Here is a 24526-nt window from a genome sequence, read left to right on the forward strand (position 1 = left end):
GGAGCTTTAGCCAGAGGGCCATACATTACTTGTTTACTTATTTATGATATGCCTGCCTGGTTAGAGAGTGTGAATAATCAGAGCAGCATCCATTGTGGACTTGGCTCCTTGAGAACTGGAGAGCTGTGGGAATCGAGAGTGCTGAGCGAGATGAGCGTGTTTTCCTACCACACTGCAAATGTTTGTGCCCGTTTGATTGCTTTTGTGTTTAAAACCCTGATATTGCTGTAAATGCACTTGAAAACTGAAAATAAACTTTGCGACACCAAGCTCCCGTTTCTCACACAAACGTTTGTCACGTTTCAGGTCACACAAAAGTAAGAGAAACAGGAGCTTGGTGTCTCAATCTTTATTTTCAGTTTCCATGTGACTTTGCTAGTCCTGCATCCAAACTTTTGGAGACGAATGTGCGTGTTTTTTCTCTGTTACAGTTGTTGTAAATGCATCCATTTAGGACCGTTTGTTTACACACCCTAAACAGAATCGCTCCTTGAAATGGACATTTTTAAAACTGGATATTTATGAAACACATGTATTTTTCTTTCATCCACATGCCATGTTTACATCCAAAGGGATAAAAAAATATATCAATTTTTAAAAATAAAGGCCTAAGTCTGCTGCTAACACTGGCGCCAGGTAGCCCTCCAGGAGCTTCTGAGGTGCCCACCAAGGATGTTAATATTAAACAGTGACGACTAGCAGATTTTAGTCACAGTTAATGTTTTTCTTGATTTAAATATGAAATGATTTATTCTTTATAACCTATAAGTAAATTATCATTCAATAATAGTGTGATTTGAGAATGATGCCAAGACATCAGTAGAGGATTTTGAACAAAAGTAGAACTCGGGTAGCCCTCAGTAGCCCTCGAGTAGCCCTCGGTAGCCCACGGATAGCCCTTGGTAGCCCTCAGGCCCAGAAAGGTTGGGGACCCCTGACTTAGACCTCCCTCTAGTCATAGCCTAATGACATACTGTAGGTGCCGGAAAGGGGGATACAGTGGTGCATTCACATCCCCACTTTTGGGCTCCCTACATGAGGCTTTCTCAGCTTTTACTGCAGACAAATGAGTGGAGTGCAGCAGCAATAAAATGTTTCAGAAATAAAGAATCAAGAAAAAAAAATGCAACAGCACTTTAAAACCCGTTCCGGCGCCCTTGCCTAATGATAATAAAGATAATGCTAACAATGATCTGCAAAGACTTTAGAACTTACTGATGGATTTTGTAGCTCATAATCTACTACTCTTACCGTACAGGGATAGTTTACGTTACAATGATACAGTGTTAGTCAGTGAAGTGTCCTGGTGCTGGTGCATTTGTGTCATGGATCTATGGACACGTGAAGGCTATTATGAAGATTTTACTGAGTTTCTTGCTTTTAAATGTCCTCAACTGACCTCAACTGTCTTCTTTTTGGTTTTCGCCACCGCACCACAGGAGAGAGAAGTGAAAGTCACAGATGCAAATGGAGAGGTAACCATTACCAAAGTCAGGATATGGAACGAGACTGTCTCCAACCTGACACTCATGGCTTTGGGCTCGTCTGCTCCTGAAATCCTCTTGTCTGTTATAGAGGTACAGGCCAACATTCACACTTACACATATTGTATACCGGTACGTTTTAGTAGTAGCACACATCAGGGGTGGTGCTACCACTACTGGTGCTACTAATGACACTATTGTATGGATGAAATTATTTTTATTTTTTTTAATTATTTGTTATTTATTAAATTAGTGGATTGTCTAGGAAGCATAATATTCTTTTTTATATATATTTAGGGGCTCTTATGCCTTTATTTGATAGGACAGTCTGAGATGGTGACAGGGAGCGAGTGGGACAGAGAGACCGGGTGGGATCGGGAAATGACCCCGGCATGTCTCGAACAGGGTTCCCCCGTGGGCATGTAAGCCCAAATGTGGGGGGCTTAGCGCGCTGCACCACAGCGCACCTAATCTAAGAAGCATATTCATTGCAGTACATAAATTCATTGCAGTATATTAGCTGCAGCACAGCTAATGCTCCGTCTATTTTCTGGCTGAACCCATGGCGTGCTCTTTGGCTGTGTACCAGACGGTAGTGTGTGTAGCTCTGCTCCACCAGGGGGCACCGAAGCTACATACACACCGTGGTTGTAGCCATGGTTTTACCAGAGGTACTCTAGACAGAGATAAGTCATTCTGTCCCTTTAGGAGACCTTCGGTTAGGAGACCTTCGGAGTCCTGAGGTTGAGAATAAATGGAGTCCCCTTAGCGCTGTAGATGGCGGTAGCGCACTTCTCGTGCAAACACCTCAAAAATAGAAGAAGGAGGGGACAACGTCCCCTTAGGAGACCCAACTTGAGCACACACTTTTGCATTGGGTGGGCGGGTTTCGAAGCCTCTTTATTACTCCACCCTCTTTGGTTTTACCGCCTGACGTCTGAACCCAAAAATACCTGATTGACCCGTATACACATATGAAACATGCCGGTACAAGTACGCTTTGCATGTAAGAAAAATTACCTACGTAGCATACACACACATCAAATACCCTGATTTCTGTTACAGTCAATCCTGTAATGTGTAAATACAAAGTACATGCAAACATATAACCTACCCTGTTGTCTGCTATAGAGGTACATGTCAATGTGCACATACTGTAATATGCATATGTGCAGTATATGTACGTATATTGTACATACCATAAGCAGTATGCACACATACTGTATATACCCTGTCATCTCTTATGTACCCTGTTCAGTTAAAACATCGGTATAATGACCAACTAGCTCCATATTTGTACAGAGGCCGTAGGCTACCAACTATACTGTAGTAGTACATTCTATATTCTCTCTGACTACCGTGTACCTAAACAGCTGTACGTAATCTGTACCACATCTTCCACCACTGCAGATCTGTGGGTATGGCTTTACAGCAGGAGAGCTGGGGCCGAGCACCATCGTGGGCAGCGCTGCCTTCAACATGTTTGTGATCATTGGGCTCTGCGTGTCGTCCATCCCCAACAACGAGACCAGGAAGATCAAGCACCTGCGCGTCTTCTTCATCACGGCGTTCTGGGGCATCTTCGCCTACATCTGGCTCTACCTCATCCTGGCCGTCATCAGCCCTGGCATTGTACAGGTACGTGATCCAGAACAAAGAAAAAGGGTCAGAGGGCTTCGGCGTTCAGTCAAGTTTTGGTGAAGGTGCTCTTTGGTTATCCTTTACTAAGGATCCATCCATGTCATGAAAAATGTACAAGGCACTCTTCTTCTTGGTTAAAATGCGTTTATTAAAAGCATTTTAACCAAGAAGAAGAGTGCCTTGGATATTTTTCATGACATTGTACAGGTACGCTTCAATACACGGCTGGACTGGTATTCTGGCATATTACAGGGCATTGTACAGGTACGCTTCAATACACGGCTGGACTGGTATTCTGGCATATTACAGGGCATTTTCCTGGTGGGCCGACGATAGTCATCAGGGGACCGATGCTTTTGTTTTTGTTTGTTTGTTGTTGTACGTTCATATACAGGGATACCAGGCTATGAGTATTGCAGTAGGCATTGCAGAAGAATGATGAATTCTATAGGCATTCAGTTAGCCGCATGTCAAGTGATTTGCTTACACTTTCTTTCTCGGCCCTTTAAAGGGAGACTGTGCAGGAAATGGTCAAAAAAGGTACTGCAAATATGCTGATCATTGAAACTGGGTTGGCTATCGCCAAATTTGATATTTACATGGACGTTTACTAAGTAATAAACACATATTTTCTAGTATGGTCCAAGTAGAGTCATTTTTGCAGCTAAAAATGGCTATTTTTGGAAATTCAAAATGGCGGACCATGGAGAAGATCCCCCTTTTCATGTATGAAAAGTGCAATTTTTCCAGTCATAATGAATACTTAGAATTTGATGGTGATGGTAAGTATTCATGAAAAATGTAACATTAGTGAATGGGCAGCATGAATTCTGGAAATAAACAACTAAAAATCTCACACAGTGTCCCTTTAAAACCATTTCTCAGTTGTGTCTCTGGTACAGCCTTCCCTACCAGATGCCTTTACAGATGTTTTTCCTCTGAATCTGCAATGTTCATTGTGATCACCAGGTCAGTAGTGCTTGAGTCCGGACTAGGACTTGAGTCCGAGTCTAGTCCACTTTTATAAGGACTTGGACTTGAATTGGACTCGTTAGTAGTTGGACTTCGAGTCTTGGACTCGGACACTGGTCTTGCCAAATTTCGCTTTTGGTCTTGCCCGAGTCTCTCTTAACCCTTTAAGACACGGCATTTTAAATTAGCTGTTACCAGGATGGCAATTACTAAGTCATAATGTAATACTAAAGGCCCCGGGCACTGTCATGGTAGTGTAGTACTATAGTAGTAAACTTTCTATGTCAATTACAGCGTGCCACAGGAGGTACGGCGTGCATTAAGGGGCTACTTTTATTTATATAACACTGGCTATCTTGGACTTGTCTTGGACTCTACAATTGTCGACTTGGCAACAGCCCTGGAGATAATTAACAAACATCAGAGACTTTAAGCTTTGGGTAACACTTTACTTGACGCCGGTGTCATAAGCATGTCATTACAGTGTCATAATAGTGTCATGGCACAGTTATGCATGTGTCATAAACATTATGTCCATGTCATAAACATTTTATGACTGTTGTCTTTGCCATAACCGAATGTCACTTGGCCAACAGTCATAAAATGTTTATGACATGAACATAATGTTTATGACTTATCTATGACTGTGTCATGACACTATCATGACACTGTAATGACATGCTTATGACACCGGCGTCAAGTAAAGTGTTACCAAGCTTATGGTGTGTCTTATGGTGTGTCTTGTAGGTATGGGAGAGGGATGATAAAGGTATGCGAGCGAGGGAGTCAATAATTAAAAAAAAAAAAAACTTTTGCCTGTTTGATCGTGTTTGTTGTAGGTATGGGAGGCCCTGGTGACTGTGCGTGCTGCAGTCCTGGATAGCCGACCGCAGTATAGTTGTAATGTAATGTAATGTAATGTTTATTGTACAGTAGGTATGGGAGGCACAGTATAGTTGTAATGTAATGTGATGTGATGTAATGTGATGTGATGTAATGTAATGTAATGTAATGTGATGTGTGTTGTAGGTATGGGAGGCCCTGGTGACTCTGCTGTTCTTCCCGCTGTGCGTGCTGCAGTCCTGGATCGCCGACCGCAGGCTACTCTTCTACAAGTACCTCCACAAGCGTTACCGTGCCGACAAGCGCCACGGCATCATCATCGAGACGGAGGGCGGCCTGGCTCCCAAGGGCATTGACGTCATCATGGAGGAGAAGTCCACCAGCAACTCCACCAGCACCATCGTGTCCACGGACAACAGCAGAGACATAGAGCGAGAACGAGAGGAGGTGAGGAAAAGAGATGCAGAATTTAGTCATAACAGCAGCATATAGACGTAATACTGCATAGACATACTGTAGAGCAAGAAGGAGAAGAGATGCAGAATTTATTCAAATATGATGCTACAGCATATCCCAACCTCCGAATGTTAGAAGGGATCATTGTTCAAAGTTACTCGCGGATTAGTTAGCCATCCAAAAGCAATATAATACAAACATGTATCACTTCATGAATTTTTATTCATGTATTAAAGTATTTAATGTTGAGGTTTATTACTGTATAACAGATGTTGTAATTTCTGAACAAGGCCATTATACTCACCCACACACTTTAACATCAGTGGGACTCCCTTTTCGACTGGAATATTTGTGTAACCCCAGCCACCCACCAACCATAGTCTTACTGTAGCCTAACAGTGGATTTCTTGCAGTATTAGCAGACAAACTATTAATGGAACATCTAGCGATATTAATGCAGTTTTACCCATTAATATTGCTATATTTTCCATTCATTCCACTGCATTACATTGTTTATGGTTTAAGTTAAGTGTCTTTGAGTGTTATGAAAAGTGCTATATTATGTGAGTAAGTAAGTAAGTATGCCCTTTATTATCCCACAGAGGGGAAATTCATGTGTTGCAGCAGTAACGTACGTACAGTTTGTGCAAAAAGCAGACGACATACATAAAGACGCAAGACCAGGAGGTTGAAAGTATATGATAGATAAAAATACAGATGTTATAAAAGTAGAGATATTTCTGTTAAAAAAAGTACATCAGTAAAAGTGCATTAGCAGCATCATAAAAAGGAGGAGGAGACTAATAAATGATAAATAAACAATAAATATGTATTGTTATTAGTATGCTTGCCAGCGGCGAAGCAATGAATCCAACTCAGGATAGTTTTCCCGCCATTTTGAATTTTGTAAAAATCAATAAAAATTGCGCCCCGTCCACAGTTTTTGGCGGATTGTTTACCAGGGTATCTTCGGACAGGGATACATCTACCCTGAAAGTTAAGGAACGATCTATTGAACCGTCTTTGAACAGGAGCCAATCGAAGTTGGCGGCGAAGATGCCACACAGGAAGTGAGCTCATATCTCGGCAGCACCTACTCGTATCACAACGACAATCGATACAGATTATCCTTCCTCACTACAGCTTGAGGCTGCATACCAAATTTTCGTGTGAATCGGCACCTGGGGGGCGCCACAATTAGCTAAATTGTTTTAGGTCAATGTCAGCCCCATTAACACTGTGGACCAATGGCCTCAATGTATTGGCCCAGGAACCTAAGCCAAGGAATGTAGCCTCTTACTGCAGCTGGGGTCGGCGGCGCTCCTATTCACTTGCTGAAAATGCTTAACTATATCATAACAACATTGCTATGACATTACAGAGAGCCATAGTGCTGCGCTAAGGGGTTAAAGCTATTTGGTACTCTTGACCTTGCCTACCCCCAAAGGTTGCACACCAAATCTATGCAATTGCACAATGTTGTCTACAGGGGGCGTTACAATAAGAAAACACATTTTTGCCTTTTCTCTGATGGGTCGTTTGTGTTTGTGTGTGTGTGTGTGTGTGTGTGTGTGCGCGCGCTCTGAGAATGCATGAAGAGCAACACATGCATGAAGGCCAACGCATGCATGAGGGGCAGCGAAATGCATGGAGGGCAAGCATACTCCAGCATTTTCTGTGAGGAAATGCAATCTAGTTATCATTATATTATTATTATTATTATTACTATTATTATTATCATTATGGTCCTTATTATGGTCCTTCCTCCCACGTACGTAGATGTTCCAGATGCTGAAGGACCTGCGCCAGAAGCACCCGGACAAGGACCTGGACCAGCTGATCGAGATGGCCAACTACAACAGCATGGTGGCCCAGCGCAAGAGCCGCGCCTTCTACCGCGTGCAGGTCAGGCCTTGACACTGGCATCTGCCAACCGGCCAAATGCTGGTAATACTTGGCTGTGGCTGGTAACAATTTCAGTGTCACTGGCCAATTTGGCAGGTAGCTTACTCTATGGTATGACATGTCAGAATAGCCTGCAATACAGTATACTGCACTTTGCAAGAGCCGCGCCTTCTACCGCGTGCAGGTCAGGCCTTGACACTGTCATCTGCCAACCGTCCAAATCAGTGTTTCTCAACCTTTTTTTAGGCGAGGCACCCTTTCAATTCATGAAAAATTTCAAGGCACCCCAAATCAACAAGCCGTAACATGGCATTGCATCCGATACCACACAAGCTTAGTAAAGTAACACATTTGGAGACGCCACACAACCTACATTGATTCGAAGTTGCAGCTTACTGGGGCGACCTAAATATACTTTACTGTGCTGCTATACTGCTATATTACATAATTTATTTCTCAGGCACGTTTCCGCGGCACCCCTGAGGGGGCACACGGCACCCTGGTTGAGAAACACTGGTCTAAATGCTGGTAAAACTTGGCTGTGGCTGGTAACAATTTCAGTGTCACTGGCCAATTTGGCAGGTAGCTTACTCTATGGTATGACATGTCAGAATAGCCTGCAATACAGTATACTGCACTTTGCCCCTGTAGTATATCAATTGTGTATCAATTGTTTGTAGAAGTTTGAGAAAAAGCTCAGTTACTCATTTTCTATTTGTATGATTTATGTCCATGTAGAAAGCTGTGCACTCATCTTCTTGCTTTAACACCTCATCTTCTGAAGTTATGAAGAGTCATGATAAGTAAAAAAAAAAAAAAAAAAAAAAAAAGAAACATTTTCAAATTTGTGGCTAGTAGAATACCTGAATGGCTGGTGACTTGGGAAAACCACCAGCCACAATGGCCAGCGAGCGAAAAAAAAATTAAAGGTGGGATTCTAAGGTTTTACATAGACTCCTATGAGCCTGTGGAACCCCCAACGTGATGTCATAATAGTACATGTTCTTAAAATGGTTAACCTGCAACCCCACCTTTAACGTCAAGCCCTGGGTGCACTGCAGGTCACGCGCGCCATGATCGGCGCCGGCAACGTGCTGAGGAAGTACGCGGCGGAGCGACAGACGCGGCGGGCCAACGAGGCGGCGCTGGCCGAGGTGGACCTGGCCAACACCACCTGCATCTCCTTCGAGCAGCCGCAGTACCAGTGCAGCGAGAACTGCGGCGCCGTCAGCCTGTGGGTCACCTGCCAGGGCGGCAAGCGGAGCAACGCCTGCCTGGTGGACTACCAGACCGAGAACGGCTCGGCCAACTCGGGATCCGACTACCAGTACGCGCAGGGCACGCTGGAGTTCAAACCGGGCGACACCAGGAAGGAGATTAAGGTGAGGGGGGGTGAAGTGAAGTGGGTATTGGTATTACCTAAAAACAAGCCCTAAAAGATTTGAAAACTTTCATTCATACTCAGGTATGAACCATTACATTACATTCAATCCAAAGCGACTTACAGTTATTATTTACAGGATATTGGTTACAGTCCCTGGAGCAGTGTGGAGTAGGTTGCCTTGCTCAAGTGCACCTTAGCCATGGGTTGCAGTAGATAGCGGAAGGGTTGGATTCGAACATGCAACTCCTTTGATGTTAAGACCACCTCCCAAACCGGTCAGGACAGGAAGTGTGATGTTGTAATGTTGTTGTAATGGTCGTCCGGGTCAGACTACCAGTATGCGCAGGGCACGCTGGAGTTCAAACCGGGAGACACCAGGAAGGAGATCAAGGTGAGGGGATAATATTATGGATAATATGGGGCAGTCATGGGTAAGCGGTTAGGGCGTCAGACTTGTAGCCCAAAGCTTGCCGGTTTTGCCAGGTTAGTGGGGGAAGTAATCAACCAGTGCTTAAACCCCCCCCTGAATAAACAGTTTTCATAATCGGTTTATTGCCGTTATCGGTTTATGAGAAATCCGATTTGCACAGGTAGGTTTTTGGCTAATAAACTGATTTCTGAAGACATGTATCCAGCATAATCGGGTTACTATCAGGTTATTGACATTCTAGAATGATAAGTAGCCAATCATAAGCTTTAAATTCTAGCTTCATGTCACACACTTTAGTGGAACAGAGGCAACCGACGGACTGCATATGAACAGCAATAAACCGTTTACTCCAATAACCTGTTTATTCCAATAACCTGATTATTGCGGCCATATAAACTGGCTCAATGGGAGTTGGAGTTTCCAAGTTGGCTTTTACTTTAAAAAAAAATATATTGCCTGCCTCTTGCCCGACCTGTAGTTCCGCACAGCTTCATGAGATCCACTTCTAGGTCTGGGAGAGCATTCGTTGGCGCTCTGCCTTCAGAAAGCATGACTTTATCCATCATTCAAAGTTTAATTGAAACTCAATGTTTGGCATTGTGCTAGCTGCAGCAGGGTGGGATTCGAACCTGCAACCCTGTGACGTTAACCATTAGGCAACGGTCAGGCCAGGAAGAGAGATGTTTTAAAGGGAAACTGTGTGAGATTTTTAGTTCTTTTTTTCCAGAATTCATGCTGCCCATTCACTAATGTTACCTTTTTCATGAATACCACCACCATCAAATTCCAAGTATTCATTATGACTGGAAAAATTGCACTTTTCATACATGAAAAGGGGGATCTTCTCCATGGTCCGCCATTTTGAATTTCCAAAAATAGCCATTTTTAGCTGCAAAAATGACTCTACTTGGACCATACTAGAAAATATTTCATTATTACTTTGTAAACTTTCATGTAAATATCAAATTTGGCGATGGCCAACCCATTTTCAATAAGCAGCGTAGTTGCAGTACCTTTTTCGGCCATTTCCTGCACAGTGTCCCTTTAATGTTGATGTTGGTCGTCCATAGATTGGCATCATCGACGACGAGATGTTTGAGGAGGACGAGCACTTCTTCGTGCGCCTGAAGGACCTGCGGGAGGCCGAGGGCCCCAACAGCGGCGAGGGTCCCGAGAACACCAAGCTCCGCCTCATCGAACCCCAGTCGGCCACCGTCACCATCCTGGACGACGACCACGCCGGCATCTTCTCCTTCGTGCACAAGGAGCTGCGGGTGAGCGAGAGCTTGCGGTGTTAAAATCACAGCTGCTTCCATGATGATACGGTTCGATATGGATTTCTTAAGGCAGCAATTCGATTATTTTCGATACCTAAGAATGCCCCACGATACGATTTGATTTTTTTCCAATGACTTTTCCACTTTCCTTACTGTATGTTGCACAATTAACGGCTAGGGCATTGGGCAAGGGCACATGCAATAAAATTATTTTCGATACTTAAGATTGCCCCACGATACGATACGATTCTATTCTATTAGATTTTTTTCCAATGACTTTTCGACTTCTCTTACTGTATGTTGCACAATTAACAGCTAGAACATTGGGTAAGGGCCATGCGATTCGATTATATTATCGATACTGAACGATGCCCCACGATGTGATATGTTACGAATCAATTCGATCGTCAGCCGTAGGATCGATGCACCGATACATATCGATTATTATTTACACCCCTAAGAAACAGACTGCAATTTGACAATCACCCTTTTTTTCACAACAAGCCTATGGTAGACACAGCTTGTAAGCAAAGACAGACGTATGTAAGTACAGTATACAGTAATTTCTATCACATTCCTTAGTTAGGGCTGTGAACATTTATGTAGTCCTATTAGCCACAGATTAGATGAGGGCAGTTGTCTTTGAGGTGCTTTAATGGGAGAAGTTGAGCAATACACTGCTACAGTATACACTAAGGGCTGTATTCTCCCACCCGCGTAAGTCAAAAAAAGCGCGCAACAGCCTCAAGTCTGTGACTAAGCGGGGTTTACGCGGGATTTCACCACCTGCGCACTTTGGGTGGGGCCAGGCCAAAATCAGCGAGTTTCTCATGTAAATTAATTCTAGGCGCATTCTCCCGTCCACTTACACACGTTTGCCTTTACGCACACCAAAGGGCTGTAGTAAGGTCAAGAGCCACTTTGATCACTTTTGTTGACTTTTGTTCACTTGGCTCGCATTTTGAACATTTTCCACGGTATATTTGTTGATGTTCCGTTAGTACCGTCAGCGTGAGTCCAAATAGAAATTCAATTCTCAGTAGTCCTATTTCTAAACTACACAATTCCACATTACCTGTGGCCCCAGAGCATGTTATCATATCGGTGAACTTACAAACAAATGCAAGCAATGAATGAATTAGTATGAGGAATATATAATTTTGTGCCCACGGACTGCAACCAAAACATCAACCTCGTTGCACCATGCGCAAGTGAACAAGGCACGTCAGACCAAAGAGTATAATGCTGTTCCAATCGTCTGGACAGCCATCCAATTCAGGCCTATTCAAAAACAATCTTCGATTTAGTTTGATTTTGAAATGCTTTTGCACGAGAACTTTTGGCACGTGGTTTTAAATTCAAAGTTAAAGTTCAGTTTTTGGATCTCAATGGACTGCCGAGGTTTTCACGGTTGATCTGAAAATCCATGCTCCTTGGTTTCTTGATAGCCACAACTGATGAACTTGGCGAAGAGACAACCCCCCCTTTATCATATATCACACCCATGTTGGGCTACACGCTGTTTTTCAGAGTTAAGCGCAAGGAGTGCGGCGACGTTCCAGAGGGGAGAATACGCGCAAGATGAAAGCGCGTAAAAGGTGCGCGCGTAAAACCGACTTAAGTGGAGACGGGAGAATTCCGCCCTAAGTGATTGCACTGTACGCATGCACTCACACACACACACACACACACACACACACACACACACACACACACACACACACACAGCCCTTATTCTGTGTGTGTGTGTGTGTGTGTGTGTGTGTCTAGGTGAGCGAGAGCTCGGGGGCAGTGGAGGTGACGGTGACGCGGAGCTCGGGGGTGCGGGGCACGGTAGCGGTACCTTACCGCACGGAGGACGGCACCGCACGCCACGGCATCGACTACGAGCACACGCAGGGAGAGCTGGAGTTCATCAACGAAGTGACCAGGTACTGTATGACCTCTCAAGCATCTCGAGGCATAAATGCAATTTCGTTGTGTGCAGTATACTGTGTTGGAGTGTATACTGTGTATACTGAGTTGGAGTCTCCCAGTTGGACTTTCACTTCACTTCACTTCACTTTCACTTGGACGTGAAGATTATGACCTGAGCTGTAGTAGTGTAATCAAATGTCCTTGATAAATTACATTACATATTTCCTTCTCCTTCTGTTGCCCTCTATGTTATGGTTGTAAGGGTCTTTTTATTTCAATAAAATTGAGGCCAGGTAAGACCACAATAAAGTGAAATTGAATTGACGTCATTCATTCATTCATTCATTCATTCATTCATTCATTCATTCATTCATTCATTCATTCATTCATTTATGCATTCATTCATTCATTGAATCAAATGAATGTGCTGTCTAATACAAACAAAAGACAGAGGGGTGTCGCGCCAGTAACTCCAGTCCTTGTGGGTGCGTTGGTTCCAAAGCGATAATCCACAGAAGCAAAGAGTAGAACTCGCACACCAGCAGCCGATGCAATAATTGATTTATTGCTTTACATATGTACAAGTGATCAAGGTGCTACCCAAAAAGTGCAAAAGTTGTTTTTTGGGGGTTTTTTTGCACTGAGGAAAGTCTGGTGACCGAAAACGTTTTGCACTTTTTGGGTAGCACCTTGATCACTTGTACATTATGTAAAGCAATAAATCAATTATTGCATCGGCTGCTGGTGTGCGAGTTCTACTCTTTGCTTCTGCTGTCTAATACAAAGAAATGTGTAGTCATGATTTTTTTATTTCATTAATTTATATCGCACTGCCGACTCTGTCTTTTGCCTTCATAGTGGGGTAATCAAGGTCCCCATCATTAACATAGCTGAGCACGAGAAAAAAGAGAACTTCTACATCATTCTTGAAGAGCCCAAATGGCTGAAAAGAGGAATTTCAGGTCAGTGTGTGAGTGTGCGTTCGAGTGTGTGTGTGTGTGTGTGTGTGTGTGTGTGTGTGTGTGTGTGTGTGTGTGTGTGTGTGTGTGTGTGTGTGTGTGTGTGTGTGTGTGTGTGTGTGTGTGTGTGTGTGTCCAATCGCCATCTGAACGTCTTTCATAAAGAAAAGTACATAATCAAAATATGTTGTGTACATACAGTACGTAATGTACCTAAATCATAAAGCATAAATCAGTCTATTCAAATAGTCTGTTATGATTTCCTTCGTTTAACACCATTCTGCTCAAATGTCATGTCAGATGAAAATTTGTTTGCAAGTGCACATGCAAGTTTACATGATATAAATATTGCATGCTCAAATCATTCCCAATTTTTAAAAACATCTTGTCGATTTATTTACACTGCCTACAGATCTGCTCCTTAATCAGGGTAAGCCTTACCTTCTCTTCATACCTGTTCTATTCGAGATCTTTTTTTGTATTAACCCATTTTAGACTGATGACTTGTATATGTTGTTTAACCTTTGGTGCCTGGAGACACATATACGCTGCATTCAGCAAATTTTAGCTTTTTTGATAAAAATGTGGGCATGTTACAGCTGAATGAACACATTGTCACATTCTAATGCAAGATGAGGGTCTTGTAAACACCCCCGGCTGTGCACCCCTGGCTGCACACTCTTCAACCTCTGATTGCTGGAAACTGCTCTCTCTCTCGCTCAAAAAATGAGCTCACACGCCTGGCAGCTTAGCATCTTGCCTCTCCCCCCACAACACAAATGTCTGTAAACGTGAAATGTGTATGTGTGCAGTGTGTAGTAGTGTAAACATGAAATAGTGAAATGTGTAGTGTGTAGTAGTGTAAACATGTGTAGTGTGTAGTAGTGTAAAAAATGTGTAGTGTGTAGTAGATTGGATTGGAGGATTGGAGCCAATTTTGGTCCCCTATAGGGAAATTCTTTCTCTGCATTTATCCCATTTGGACTAGTGAATCACATTGAAGTACACACACTAGTCCGTAGCAGTGGGCTGCCTGCTGAGCGCCACCCGGGGAGCAGTGTGGGGATTAGGTGCCATGCTCAAGGGCACTTCAGCAGTGGTCCAGTCAGGCATTGAACCGGGAACCCTTGGGTTGCCAACCCAGTGCTTTAACCCAGTGTTTCCCAACCTTTTTTGTCTCGTGTACCCCCTAAGCCTTTTCATTGTGCCATGAGTACCCCCTAACTCATGTTTTACATCCCTTTTTCTATTGCAGTGTGACTATGCTCCATGCATTTGTTAAAATTACATGTTTCCAAGTACCCCCTGCAGTGTGCTCGCGTACCCCTAGTGGTACACGTACCCCTGGTTGGGAAACACTGCTCTAACCATTGAGCCACGAAACATGAAATGTGTATGTGTACACACTGTATGTGTAGTTAACTTTAAACCAATCTAAAAAGAACAGGTGAACTGTATTGTATCATGACACCAAGTGTGATAAGATGTGCATCTGCTCCACCTAGACGCTCCTAGTCCAGAGGAGGAGGAGGCCAGGAGGATAGCCGAGATGGGGAAGCCGGTGCTGGGGGAGCATAGCCACCTCAAGGTGGTCATCGAGGACTCAACGGAGCTCAAGGTGGGTCGCAGTGTTGCCAGATTGGGCGGGTGCCCGCCCAATTGGGCTATTTTTGACAAGCGTCTGCGGGTAAAAACGGGAAAAATTGGCCATTTGGCGTTTTTTTCAGCCGTTTTGGGCCCATAGAAGTCAATGTAATTTGTTGAATTTGGGCGGAATTTAGCGCATTTTGGCGGTTTTTGAGAGCATTTTGGGCGGGATTTGGCCAGACACATGGCAACACTGGTGGGTCGCTGTCAGGGCCAGGGCCGTAACCAGACATTTTCAAATACTGAGGTCAAATACTGCGCGCTGTACTGCATACTGTACATTTAGAATGTGTCAAACAAACAAACAGTGAAACTCTTAAGTTTGTTTTTATTAATCACTGCCTTGAGGATAAATGAGGGTGGCGTATACAGACTGAATTTATCATTGTTGATCATAAATCGATTTTCATCATAGATACATTTTACATTACTGAGAAAAATACAGAGGACACGACCTCTGTGTCCTCAATGGTAGTTACGGCCATGGTTAGGGCCACCGACAGCTTTGGCTGGGCCCAGGACAAAGTCATCAGAAAGGGCCCCCTCACCCAATACATGCAATGTGCTGATGAGGAGCCATTTTTTTTCTCCTGGTTACATTGGTTTTGGCCTTCCGTTTCCACGTAGAAGATTTTTAAAAATCCAGATATAAAAAAGCAGGCTTTAAAAATATCCTATTTAGGGGGCTAAAACGCATTTGTTACAATGGAGTATTTATTTTTATCCCCATGTTGCGTTTCCACCTAACCAGGAGAAAGAAATAGTATACCCACATATAAAAATATCCTGCTAGGTGGAAACAGCACCTAATGACACACCGCCATCACAGGCGTTAGCATTCCACTTCCAAGACCTTTATAGTAATATGTTGTAGACACTGCAGTTGTTGTTAGGTAACACAATGTAACCAGAGAAAGTAGAGAGAGAGAGGTTCCATTGGCCCATTGTTTCCTGGTTCTATTATGGCCCCCCTTAGGCAGACCTAGGCAGACCTAAGGACTGTTCTATTCATTGTAGGAGCATTATGACACGCCCCTTTAGGCAGACCGGAACCTGGTCGCGTTAGGTGTCCATAGAAACCTATTATGTTGGCATATCTCTATATACTTAAAGAATCTCTGATGTAACTCTACTATTAGATGTAATGCAACGCAACCTATGCTCTGTATGTAATGTGATGTAATTCAATGCAATCTGTGGTATCGATGTATGACGTTCATTATTTATGTCCAACTGTTACAGTAAAACTTCAGACATGTTTAAGTTTGATCTTTTACCTGACGTCGAAACATGTCAGATAAAAGATACAACTTTTACATGTCTGAAGTACAATAAAAACCTAAGTTTTGTGTTAATCTATGGTATCTACTGTATGCAGTGTAATAGAATGCAGTGTACGTAATTAATGGTTTTTTAATTCATTTGCTGTGCTCAGTCCACAGTGGATGAGCTGTTGAGGGACACAGACATGGCGCAGGTGATTGGCACAACCTCGTGGAAGGAGCAGTTCATCGAGGCAGTCACCGTCAGCGCAGGTCAGCCCACCACAAAGGATACACTTGATAAGCCGCACAGAGATTTTTTGACAACCCTCAAACAATGTTCAGAAATTTTGTTAATCAGTAGTTCATTATTAACTGGTATAATTTGTGCTGAAGTATCATGATCAAGGACATATCGATGAGGTCAGGCAAAGTGGAACTCGAACCCGTGCAAAGTATGGTAGCCTACCGATATTGTCAGAATTGCATTCAGACGGCCCTACTACCGTGGCTCTAACGTTAGGGCACTGGGCTGCCGTCTGTGCCAGTAACCCGGGTTCGATTCCAGGCCGGGTCCTATGTAGCCTGGTCCTGACCATCCCATAATACTACCATTTCATTTCGTATTTATGGTCTGGCATTTGTTTGCTCTGAAGCATTGTAGAAAGCAGGAAGTTTGCACTCAGTTATAGTTTGAAATTATTGGACACCTCTCACCCAATCGCTGGCAGTTACTCAACAACAACATAGCGCAGACCAATGGCTCTGGCGCAGATGTGTACGTCATTGTCACGAGCGTTCTCCCCCTTTCGTCCCCACGTGGGGGGCGTATTCGATTATTGGCTTTTTTCTGGGGGGGCGTTGCAATCAAAATTCTACTGCTGCAAGCACTCCACAGAGAAGCACGGCCAGACTACAGTAGTGGAGCCAATCCTTTGGCGGAAGTACGTAGGATGGCTCGCGAGGCTAGGTCCTATGCTGATTCTTCCCCATTTCTCTCTCCCATTCTTTTCCTGTCACTCCTTCACTGTCCTGTCATATAATAGTCATAAAAAGTCATAAAAGACAACAACAACAACAACAACAACAACAACAAAAAAGACAAAAAATGCGTTCAGACTGAATTGCGTTCAGACTTACGCATGCCTGCAATATGACTTGTCTGCATGGTCTATTTCAGTGTTCATGTAGCTACTCCTCTTTGCCACTGCAGGGCAGTATTGTGCACATGTAGTGTATCAGCCCATAGTCCTACTGGTCATTGTAGATGTCCAAATTTGTCAATGTTGTACTTGTAACCACAACCAAGTTCCTAACCAAAAATTCCTTTGGATACTTTTTTATTATTATTATTTCATTGTAGCTAGCAATTGCTCATAAAATCATGAATCAGGGCTGTAGTCAAGTCCACCTTTGTAGAGTCCAAGACAAGTCCAAGACCAGTACTAGTCAAGTCCGAGACGAGTCCGAGTCCAAAGAGGTTCGAGTCCGAGACAAGACCGAGTCCAAAAAGATTCGAGTCCAAGTCAAGTCCGAGTCACATGTCGGTCAGTGTTTGACAATGAAAAGGATGAATGTCAATAGTGTGAACCTTAGAAGATAACCTATATGGCATGGATGTGAAGACAAACTTGTTTGTTATTGGATTTCAAGCTCCACTTTACAATCTATGATGGCCAGTGTTCTAAGCAAAACTTAATGACAGATCCGGCGAGTCCAAAAGCCTAATTGGGCAAGACCATTGTCCGAGTCCAAGACAAGTCCGAGTCCAAACAATACCGAGTCCGAGACAAGTCCAAGTCCATAAAAAAACGGACTTGAGACCGGACTTGAGTTTTCATGAATTAACAGCACAAAGTCAGCTAAAGAATAATACAATTTAATTGCCCTATTCACCTTACATCTCTTTATTCGCCTGAATGTGTCCATACATTTTTATTAAAACTATTAATTGAGCAGTTTTTGTTTTTGTCTGTTTCAATGACACAGAACAAGGATTTTTCACTGTCATACGCATAGCTATTATACTGGGTTGATTGATACAGTGAAATTGCTGTGTAACAATCAAAATAGCTTTGCTGTAAGGAATCAGAAGAACGCTTCATTATCTCTTTGTTCCAGGGGCGGAGCACTGGTATTGGGACGGGGGGGCAGGAGAGGTGTCAGAGGCATTGGGCCCACGAAATTTCTTAGAATGGGGCCCCTACAAGATGTTTGGCAATCGAAAGCCACTGGCAGGCGCCCACCCCCCCCCCCCCCCCCCCGCCACCCCCCCCCCCAAGTGGTGAGGCTGGGGGTTCCTGGCCCCTATGCAACCACACCCAACCCCCCCTCTGTTCCGCCCTTGCTCTGTTCATTTGTTACCTTTGCCAAGGAGGTTATGTTTTTGGTCTCGTTGGTTTGTCTGTCTTTCTGTTTGCCTGTCTGTCTGTCTGTCAGCAGGGTAGCTCAAAAAGGTATGGACTGATTTTTATGAAACCTGGTGGAGTTGTTGGAAATGACAAAATGAACAAGTGGTTAAATTTTTGTGGTGATCCGGATCCAGGAATTTGTTAAAAGATTCACCATTGCGAGATAGGGCGGATTTTGACATTCCAGTTTCTAACAAAAAACAAGGCAAAAAGACTTTAGGGTGTAACATTGTCAAATGTTCTCTATAAAGAGTTTTGTTGCAAAATGGTGTATCATCTATTTGTGAATTCTTTGCCAAAATGTTCCAAAATGGATGTACACCATTTTGCAATGAAAGTCTTCCTATCTTCCTTATATCTATCTTCTCTGAGTGCATTTCTAGTTACGTACCGTAAATTATTATTATAATTTTTATCTCCGGCCCTGACGTGGCCAAACGGTAGGGCACTTGCCTGCCACGTGGTTGACCCGGGTTCGATTCCTAGCCCGGGTCCTTTGCCGACCCCTGCCTGTCTCTCTCCCAATTCGCTTCCTGTCCGCATCTCGCACTGTCCTGTCAAATAAAGTCGAAAAAGACCAATTTTTTTTTTTATTATTATTATGTCCAGGTGACGAAGACGAGGAGAACGGCGAGCAGCGGCAGCCGTCGGGCTGTGACTACTGCATGCACATCCTCACGGTCTTCTGGAAGGTTCTCTTCGCCTTCGTGCCGCCGACGGGCTACTGCAGCGGCTGGGCCTGCTTCGTGGTGTCCATCAGCCTGATCGGCGTGCTCACGGCCGTCATCGGAGACTTGGCCTCCCACTTCGGCTGCACCGTGGGCCTCAGGGACTCCGTCACCGCTCTGGTGTTTGTGGCTCTCGGCACCTCCATACCAGGTAGGCACAGTACACTACACTACACTACTGTACAGTACAGTACAGTACAGTACACTTCCATACCAGGCAAGCACAGTACAGTACAGTACACTTCCATACCAGGTTGGCACACTACACTACACTACACTACACTACACTACACTACACTACAGTTAAGTACACTACACTACAGTACAGTACAGTACAGTACACTTCCATACCAGGTTGGCACAGTACACTACACTACAATTCAGTACAGTACACTACACTACTGTACAGTACAGTACACTACACTACACTACTGTAGTACAGTACAGTACAGTACAGTACACTTCCATACCAGGCAAGCACAGTACAGTACAGTACACTTCCATACCAGGTAGGCACAGTACAGTACACTACACTACACTACAGTGCAGTACACTACACTACAGTGCAGTACACTACACTACACTACACTACAGTGCAGTACACTACACTACACTACAGTACAGTACAGTACAGTACAGTACACTTCCATACCAGGTAGGCACACTACACTACACTACACTACACTACACTACAGTGCAGTACACTACACTACACTACAGTACAGTACAGTACAGTACAGTACACTACACTACACTACACTACACTACACTACACTACACTACACTACACTACACTACAGTACAGTACACTTCCATACCAGGTAGGCACAGTACAGTACAGTACAGTACAGTACACTACACTACACTACACTACACTACACTACACTACACTACACTACACTTCCATACCAGGTAGGCACAGTACAATACACTACAGTACAGTACAGTACACTACACTACACTACACTACACTACAGTACAGTACAGTACACTTCCATACCAGGTTGGCACAGTACAGTACACTACACTACACTACAGTACAGTACAGTACAGTACACTACACTACAGTACAGTACAGTACACTTCCATACCAGGTAGGCACAGTACAGTACAGTACAGTACACTACACTACACTACACTACACTACACTACACTACACTACACTACAGTACACTACAGTACAGTACAGTACAGTACAGTACAGTACAGTACAGTACAGTACACTACACTACAGTACACTTCCATACCAGATAGGCACAGTACACTACACTACAGTACAGTACACTACAGTACACTTCCACAGTAGGCAGGCACACTACACTACAGTACAAAGTTCCATACCAGGTAGGTACAGCACAGTACAGTACAGTACAGTACACTTCCATACCAGGCAGGCACAGTACAGTACAGTAGGGTACAGCTAGATTTATGCTTCGGACGCATAGAATCTGCGTCCGTCCGTTTTCTGTCTATGCGAGTCCACGCCCCCCTCTCAGAGGCTCTGCGCCCGTCGTCGAGCGCCTCGAAAAAATACTAACTATCCGTCGGACGGACGCGGAGTACGCAGACAAAAAGGCACTATGATTGGTCGTCTCGCTACTTCCTTGTTCTGTTCTTGTGGCAGCGCAATGCCAGTAGTTTGCGAGAGCAGAGCTGTATTCTGTTAAAAACGTTATTAATGCCTTGTGTGTAAATTTGTGTAAATACACGAAGCTACAAGCTAAGTAACAAACAATGCATCAGTTGAACACTCGTGGCACAAGCCTGCGGTTTTACTACCGTTCCTCCACCGAATGTAAACACACATCGGCAGAATCAACTGTCTTTACATGCTTGCATTTTCTGCTCGTGAAAACAGACTGGGTATGTCAAATAATGATACCAGTGCATTGCCTTTGCAATTTGTGTGAAAATACCTAGCTCACCGGGAAAGAAAGCAACATTGCTTAATAATGACCGCAGTGCTTACAATGTAGTGAAAGTAGCCTAATCGCGCAATTTCAAATGTGGCTCGCGACGAGACCTCGGACCTCGCAGAACTCGCAGATGCATGAATACAATGTTGGTTCGTGGCCACTCCCACGCGAGTTTTGACGAGCGCAGTTGCAGAAGTCTAATCTGACCTTACACTTCCATAGGCTACCAGGTAGGCACAGTACACTACAGTACACTTCCAGGTAGGCACAGTACATGGCTGTGTGTCCCAAAAACTCTTATGTAGTAGGCCTACTGAAGCCCAAGTAGTACTTAATTATGAGGTGCCCCTTTAGCAATATATCAGAAATAGGTCTCACATTATCACTAAAAGTTTATACACACACTATTTTACCTTGCACATCCACTTGGTTGGCGCAACCATTTTATTTCCATGTACGAGAAAAAACATTGTATGTAGACCTATATACAATCATTGTATGCATAAGCTTTTAGTGATGTGCTATATTGCCTAGGCGGCCTTAAGCACTACTTAGGGTTTTTGGGAAACACAACCCAGTACAGTACAGTACAGTACAGTACAGTACACCAGTGTTTCCCAACCAGGGGTACGTGTACCACTAGGGTACGCGGCGCGAGCACACTGCAGGGGGTACTTGGAAAACTGAAAAAAATGATGGAGCATAGTCACAGTGGGATATAGAGCATGAGTGAGGGTGTACTCATGGTATGACAAAAAGGCTTAGGGGGTACACAAGACAAAATAGGTTGGAAACACTGCAGTAGTACTACACCACAAACACAACAACAGTCCTGGTTGTGAACATCTCCATACCAGAGGGAGTACTGTACATAAAGAGTTCAGATGCAAAACCCCCTAAGTGCCTTTTCAGAAAATAATCTTAATTAATTGTTATTTAATACAAAGCTGTCAAAATTGCACTTTTTGTATTTATTTATGTAATATAACTATATCCATTATCAAGTACATGAATGTAAACCAAACCAACAACAGGGTTCTCTAAAAATATAGAAGTGCAGGTCTTCAGAAATGGAGTTAGGGGGTTTTGCATCTGAACTCTTCACATATTTCTGACCAGACGCTAACATTCCGGCTTCAGGAAGGATGAGTCAACTATTTCTTCAAACTACTTCCCTCATACTTCGTAGTAGTTAGGCTTTCATTTACAGTAAAAGCAACCTCATTGCTATTCAGATGGCAGTGATTTGGCAGGTTTCGCCCAAGTGTTCTTGAGCAAGGCGCATGTGGCATGTGCCAGTGACATGTGGAAGTGCTGCAGTGGCATGTCCATTGATTTTATATTAATCACAGACCTATACTAATTATTATTAATAAATGTAATCATATTTATTGATAATAAGTATTATTTTTCATTATTTATGTTTTCTAGGTCTGTAATTACAACAGATAAAGGGCATGTCAAGCGCCGTCACGGTTGGTTACTATGGTTACAGTGTCTACTACCATGTCAAACTGTGCCTAACCCTAAACTTTTCCTAAACCTAACCTGTCAGTGAAAAAATGTGTGTAAACCAACAGAACTGTGCCTAAACCAAACCTCATTCCTAAACCTAACCTGTCAGTGGAAAAATGTGTTTAATAATAGCATGCCAGATGCCACTTCTGCATGTCGATGTCGAACTGTGCCTAAACCAAAACTCATGCAGTTTTGCCACTGCCGGTAAAAATGTGCTTCAGTCCTCCACTATCCTGTCAGAAGTAAAGACAAAAAAAGCCCTAAAGATATTTTTAACAAAAAAAGACATTCTTCCACACACCACGCTCTTCCTTCTTGTTGGTGCGTCTCTGAAGACTGTCTCTGACACTGAAGAAGGCTCTGTGCAGCCGAAACGTCTGTTATGTTAGTCCCTGCAATGTTAAGATAAAAAGAAAACAACAAGAAAGAAGAAAATTGCAATCCATTTCCTACTACAACAAAAAAAGATAAGAAATTAGTACCTGGCCCTACCGTGGTTCTAACGATAGGATAGAGTGCTACGCTGGTCCTTGCCACACATCTCCCATTCGTTTCCTGTCACTCCTTCACTGTCCTGTCATATAATAAAGTCATAAAAGACTATACAGTATATATATATAAAAAATGAGCAACTTATTTTTGTTAATTTCATCTCTCCCTCTCTCCCTCTCTCCCTCCCTCCCTCCTCAGAGACGTTAAGGGACGAGTCCGGCCGGGGTCATTTCCCAGCCCTACCCCATCTCTCTCTCACAACCGTTTCCTGTCTCCTCTCATATTGCCCTGTCATAATAAAGGCCAAAAAGCCCCAAAAACATATACAAGAAATGAGCGACTTGTTTTTGGTTTAATCTCTCCCTCTTCATCTCTCTCTCCCTCCCTCTCTCCCTCCCTCAGACACGTTTGCCAGCAAGGTGGCGGCGGTGCAGGACGAGTACGCGGACGCGTCGGTGGGCAACGTGACGGGCAGCAATGCCGTCAACGTCTTCCTGGGCATCGGCGTGGCCTGGTCGGTGGCCGCCGTCTACTGGGAGGTGAAGGGCGAGGTGTTCCGCGTGGACCCGGGCTCCCTGGCCTTCTCCGTCACCCTCTACACCATCTTCGCCCTGGTGTGCGTGGCCATGCTCATGTTCCGCCGCAGGCCGTCCATCGGCGGGGAGCTGGGCGGTCCCAAGGGGTGGAAGATCTTCACCTCCATGCTCTTCTTCGGCCTGTGGTTCCTCTACATCCTCTTCAGCTCCCTGGAGGTGTACTGCCACATCAAGGGCTTCTGAGCTTCTCAGCTGCTGCTTGCTAACTGGGTTGCTTTTGGGAAAGAGGTGCAGTAAGACAAAGACAAAAAAAAAACAGCGGAAGGAAGGGTACCAAAAGATGAACTTAATGTGCACACATTGAAAAAAAAAAGATATTGCTTATTCAAAGCGACTTTTCCATTATTTAGGTACAGATTGCTCTACAGCAATGTGGGGTAAGGTGCCTTGCCTCAAGAGCATCTCAGCCAAGGAGTGTGCTAGGGAGTGGAAGGGTGGGATTGAAACCTGCAACCCTCTGATCTAAGGCCCATAGGCCACGGCTGCCCATACACATACAGCATCTACACTCTACGCACAGTTATGGGTGGCTGTCATAAAGGCAAAAAAGGCAAACGAATATAGACCCTTACCTACACTTAACGCACAGTTATGTGTATTTGTCATGAATATGAAAGACAAACTAATGGAAACATATACCCACAGTACACACAATGAGTATGTGTGCTAATGGCTAATGTAAACACTT

The 24526-nt window shown here is 43.9% G+C and overlaps 1 protein-coding gene across 4 annotated transcripts in view; it reads left to right on the forward strand.

The window, feature by feature from the left end:
- LOC134452490 (sodium/calcium exchanger 2-like) overlaps positions 1–24142 on the forward strand; it is a 55763-nt gene extending 31621 nt beyond the window's left edge. For 2 of the 4 annotated variants that reach the window (XM_063202896.1, XM_063202895.1), the window contains 12 exons: positions 1440–1577; positions 2895–3122; positions 5127–5387; positions 7176–7301; positions 8363–8683; positions 10186–10389; positions 12163–12323; positions 13168–13271; positions 14774–14886; positions 16351–16450; positions 19198–19467; positions 23645–24142. In XM_063202896.1, coding sequence (XP_063058966.1) covers positions 1440–1577; positions 2895–3122; positions 5127–5387; positions 7176–7301; positions 8363–8683; positions 10186–10389; positions 12163–12323; positions 13168–13271; positions 14774–14886; positions 16351–16450; positions 19198–19467; positions 23645–24021 — 2403 coding nt within the window. In that variant the 3' untranslated portion in view covers positions 24022–24142. Of the gene's footprint in view, positions 1–1439; positions 1578–2894; positions 3123–3383; positions 3390–5126; positions 5388–7175; positions 7302–8362; positions 8684–10185; positions 10390–12162; positions 12324–13167; positions 13272–14773; positions 14887–16350; positions 16451–19197; positions 19468–23644 lie in introns of those variants that run through there. The other 2 variants (XM_063202897.1, XM_063202898.1) reach the window with 2 other exon arrangements.
- Positions 24143–24526: the final 384 nt, after the last annotated feature.

This window comes from Engraulis encrasicolus, chromosome 7 (genome assembly GCF_034702125.1).
Source record: "Engraulis encrasicolus isolate BLACKSEA-1 chromosome 7, IST_EnEncr_1.0, whole genome shotgun sequence".
NCBI classification, from domain to species: Eukaryota; Metazoa; Chordata; class Actinopteri; order Clupeiformes; family Engraulidae; genus Engraulis; species Engraulis encrasicolus.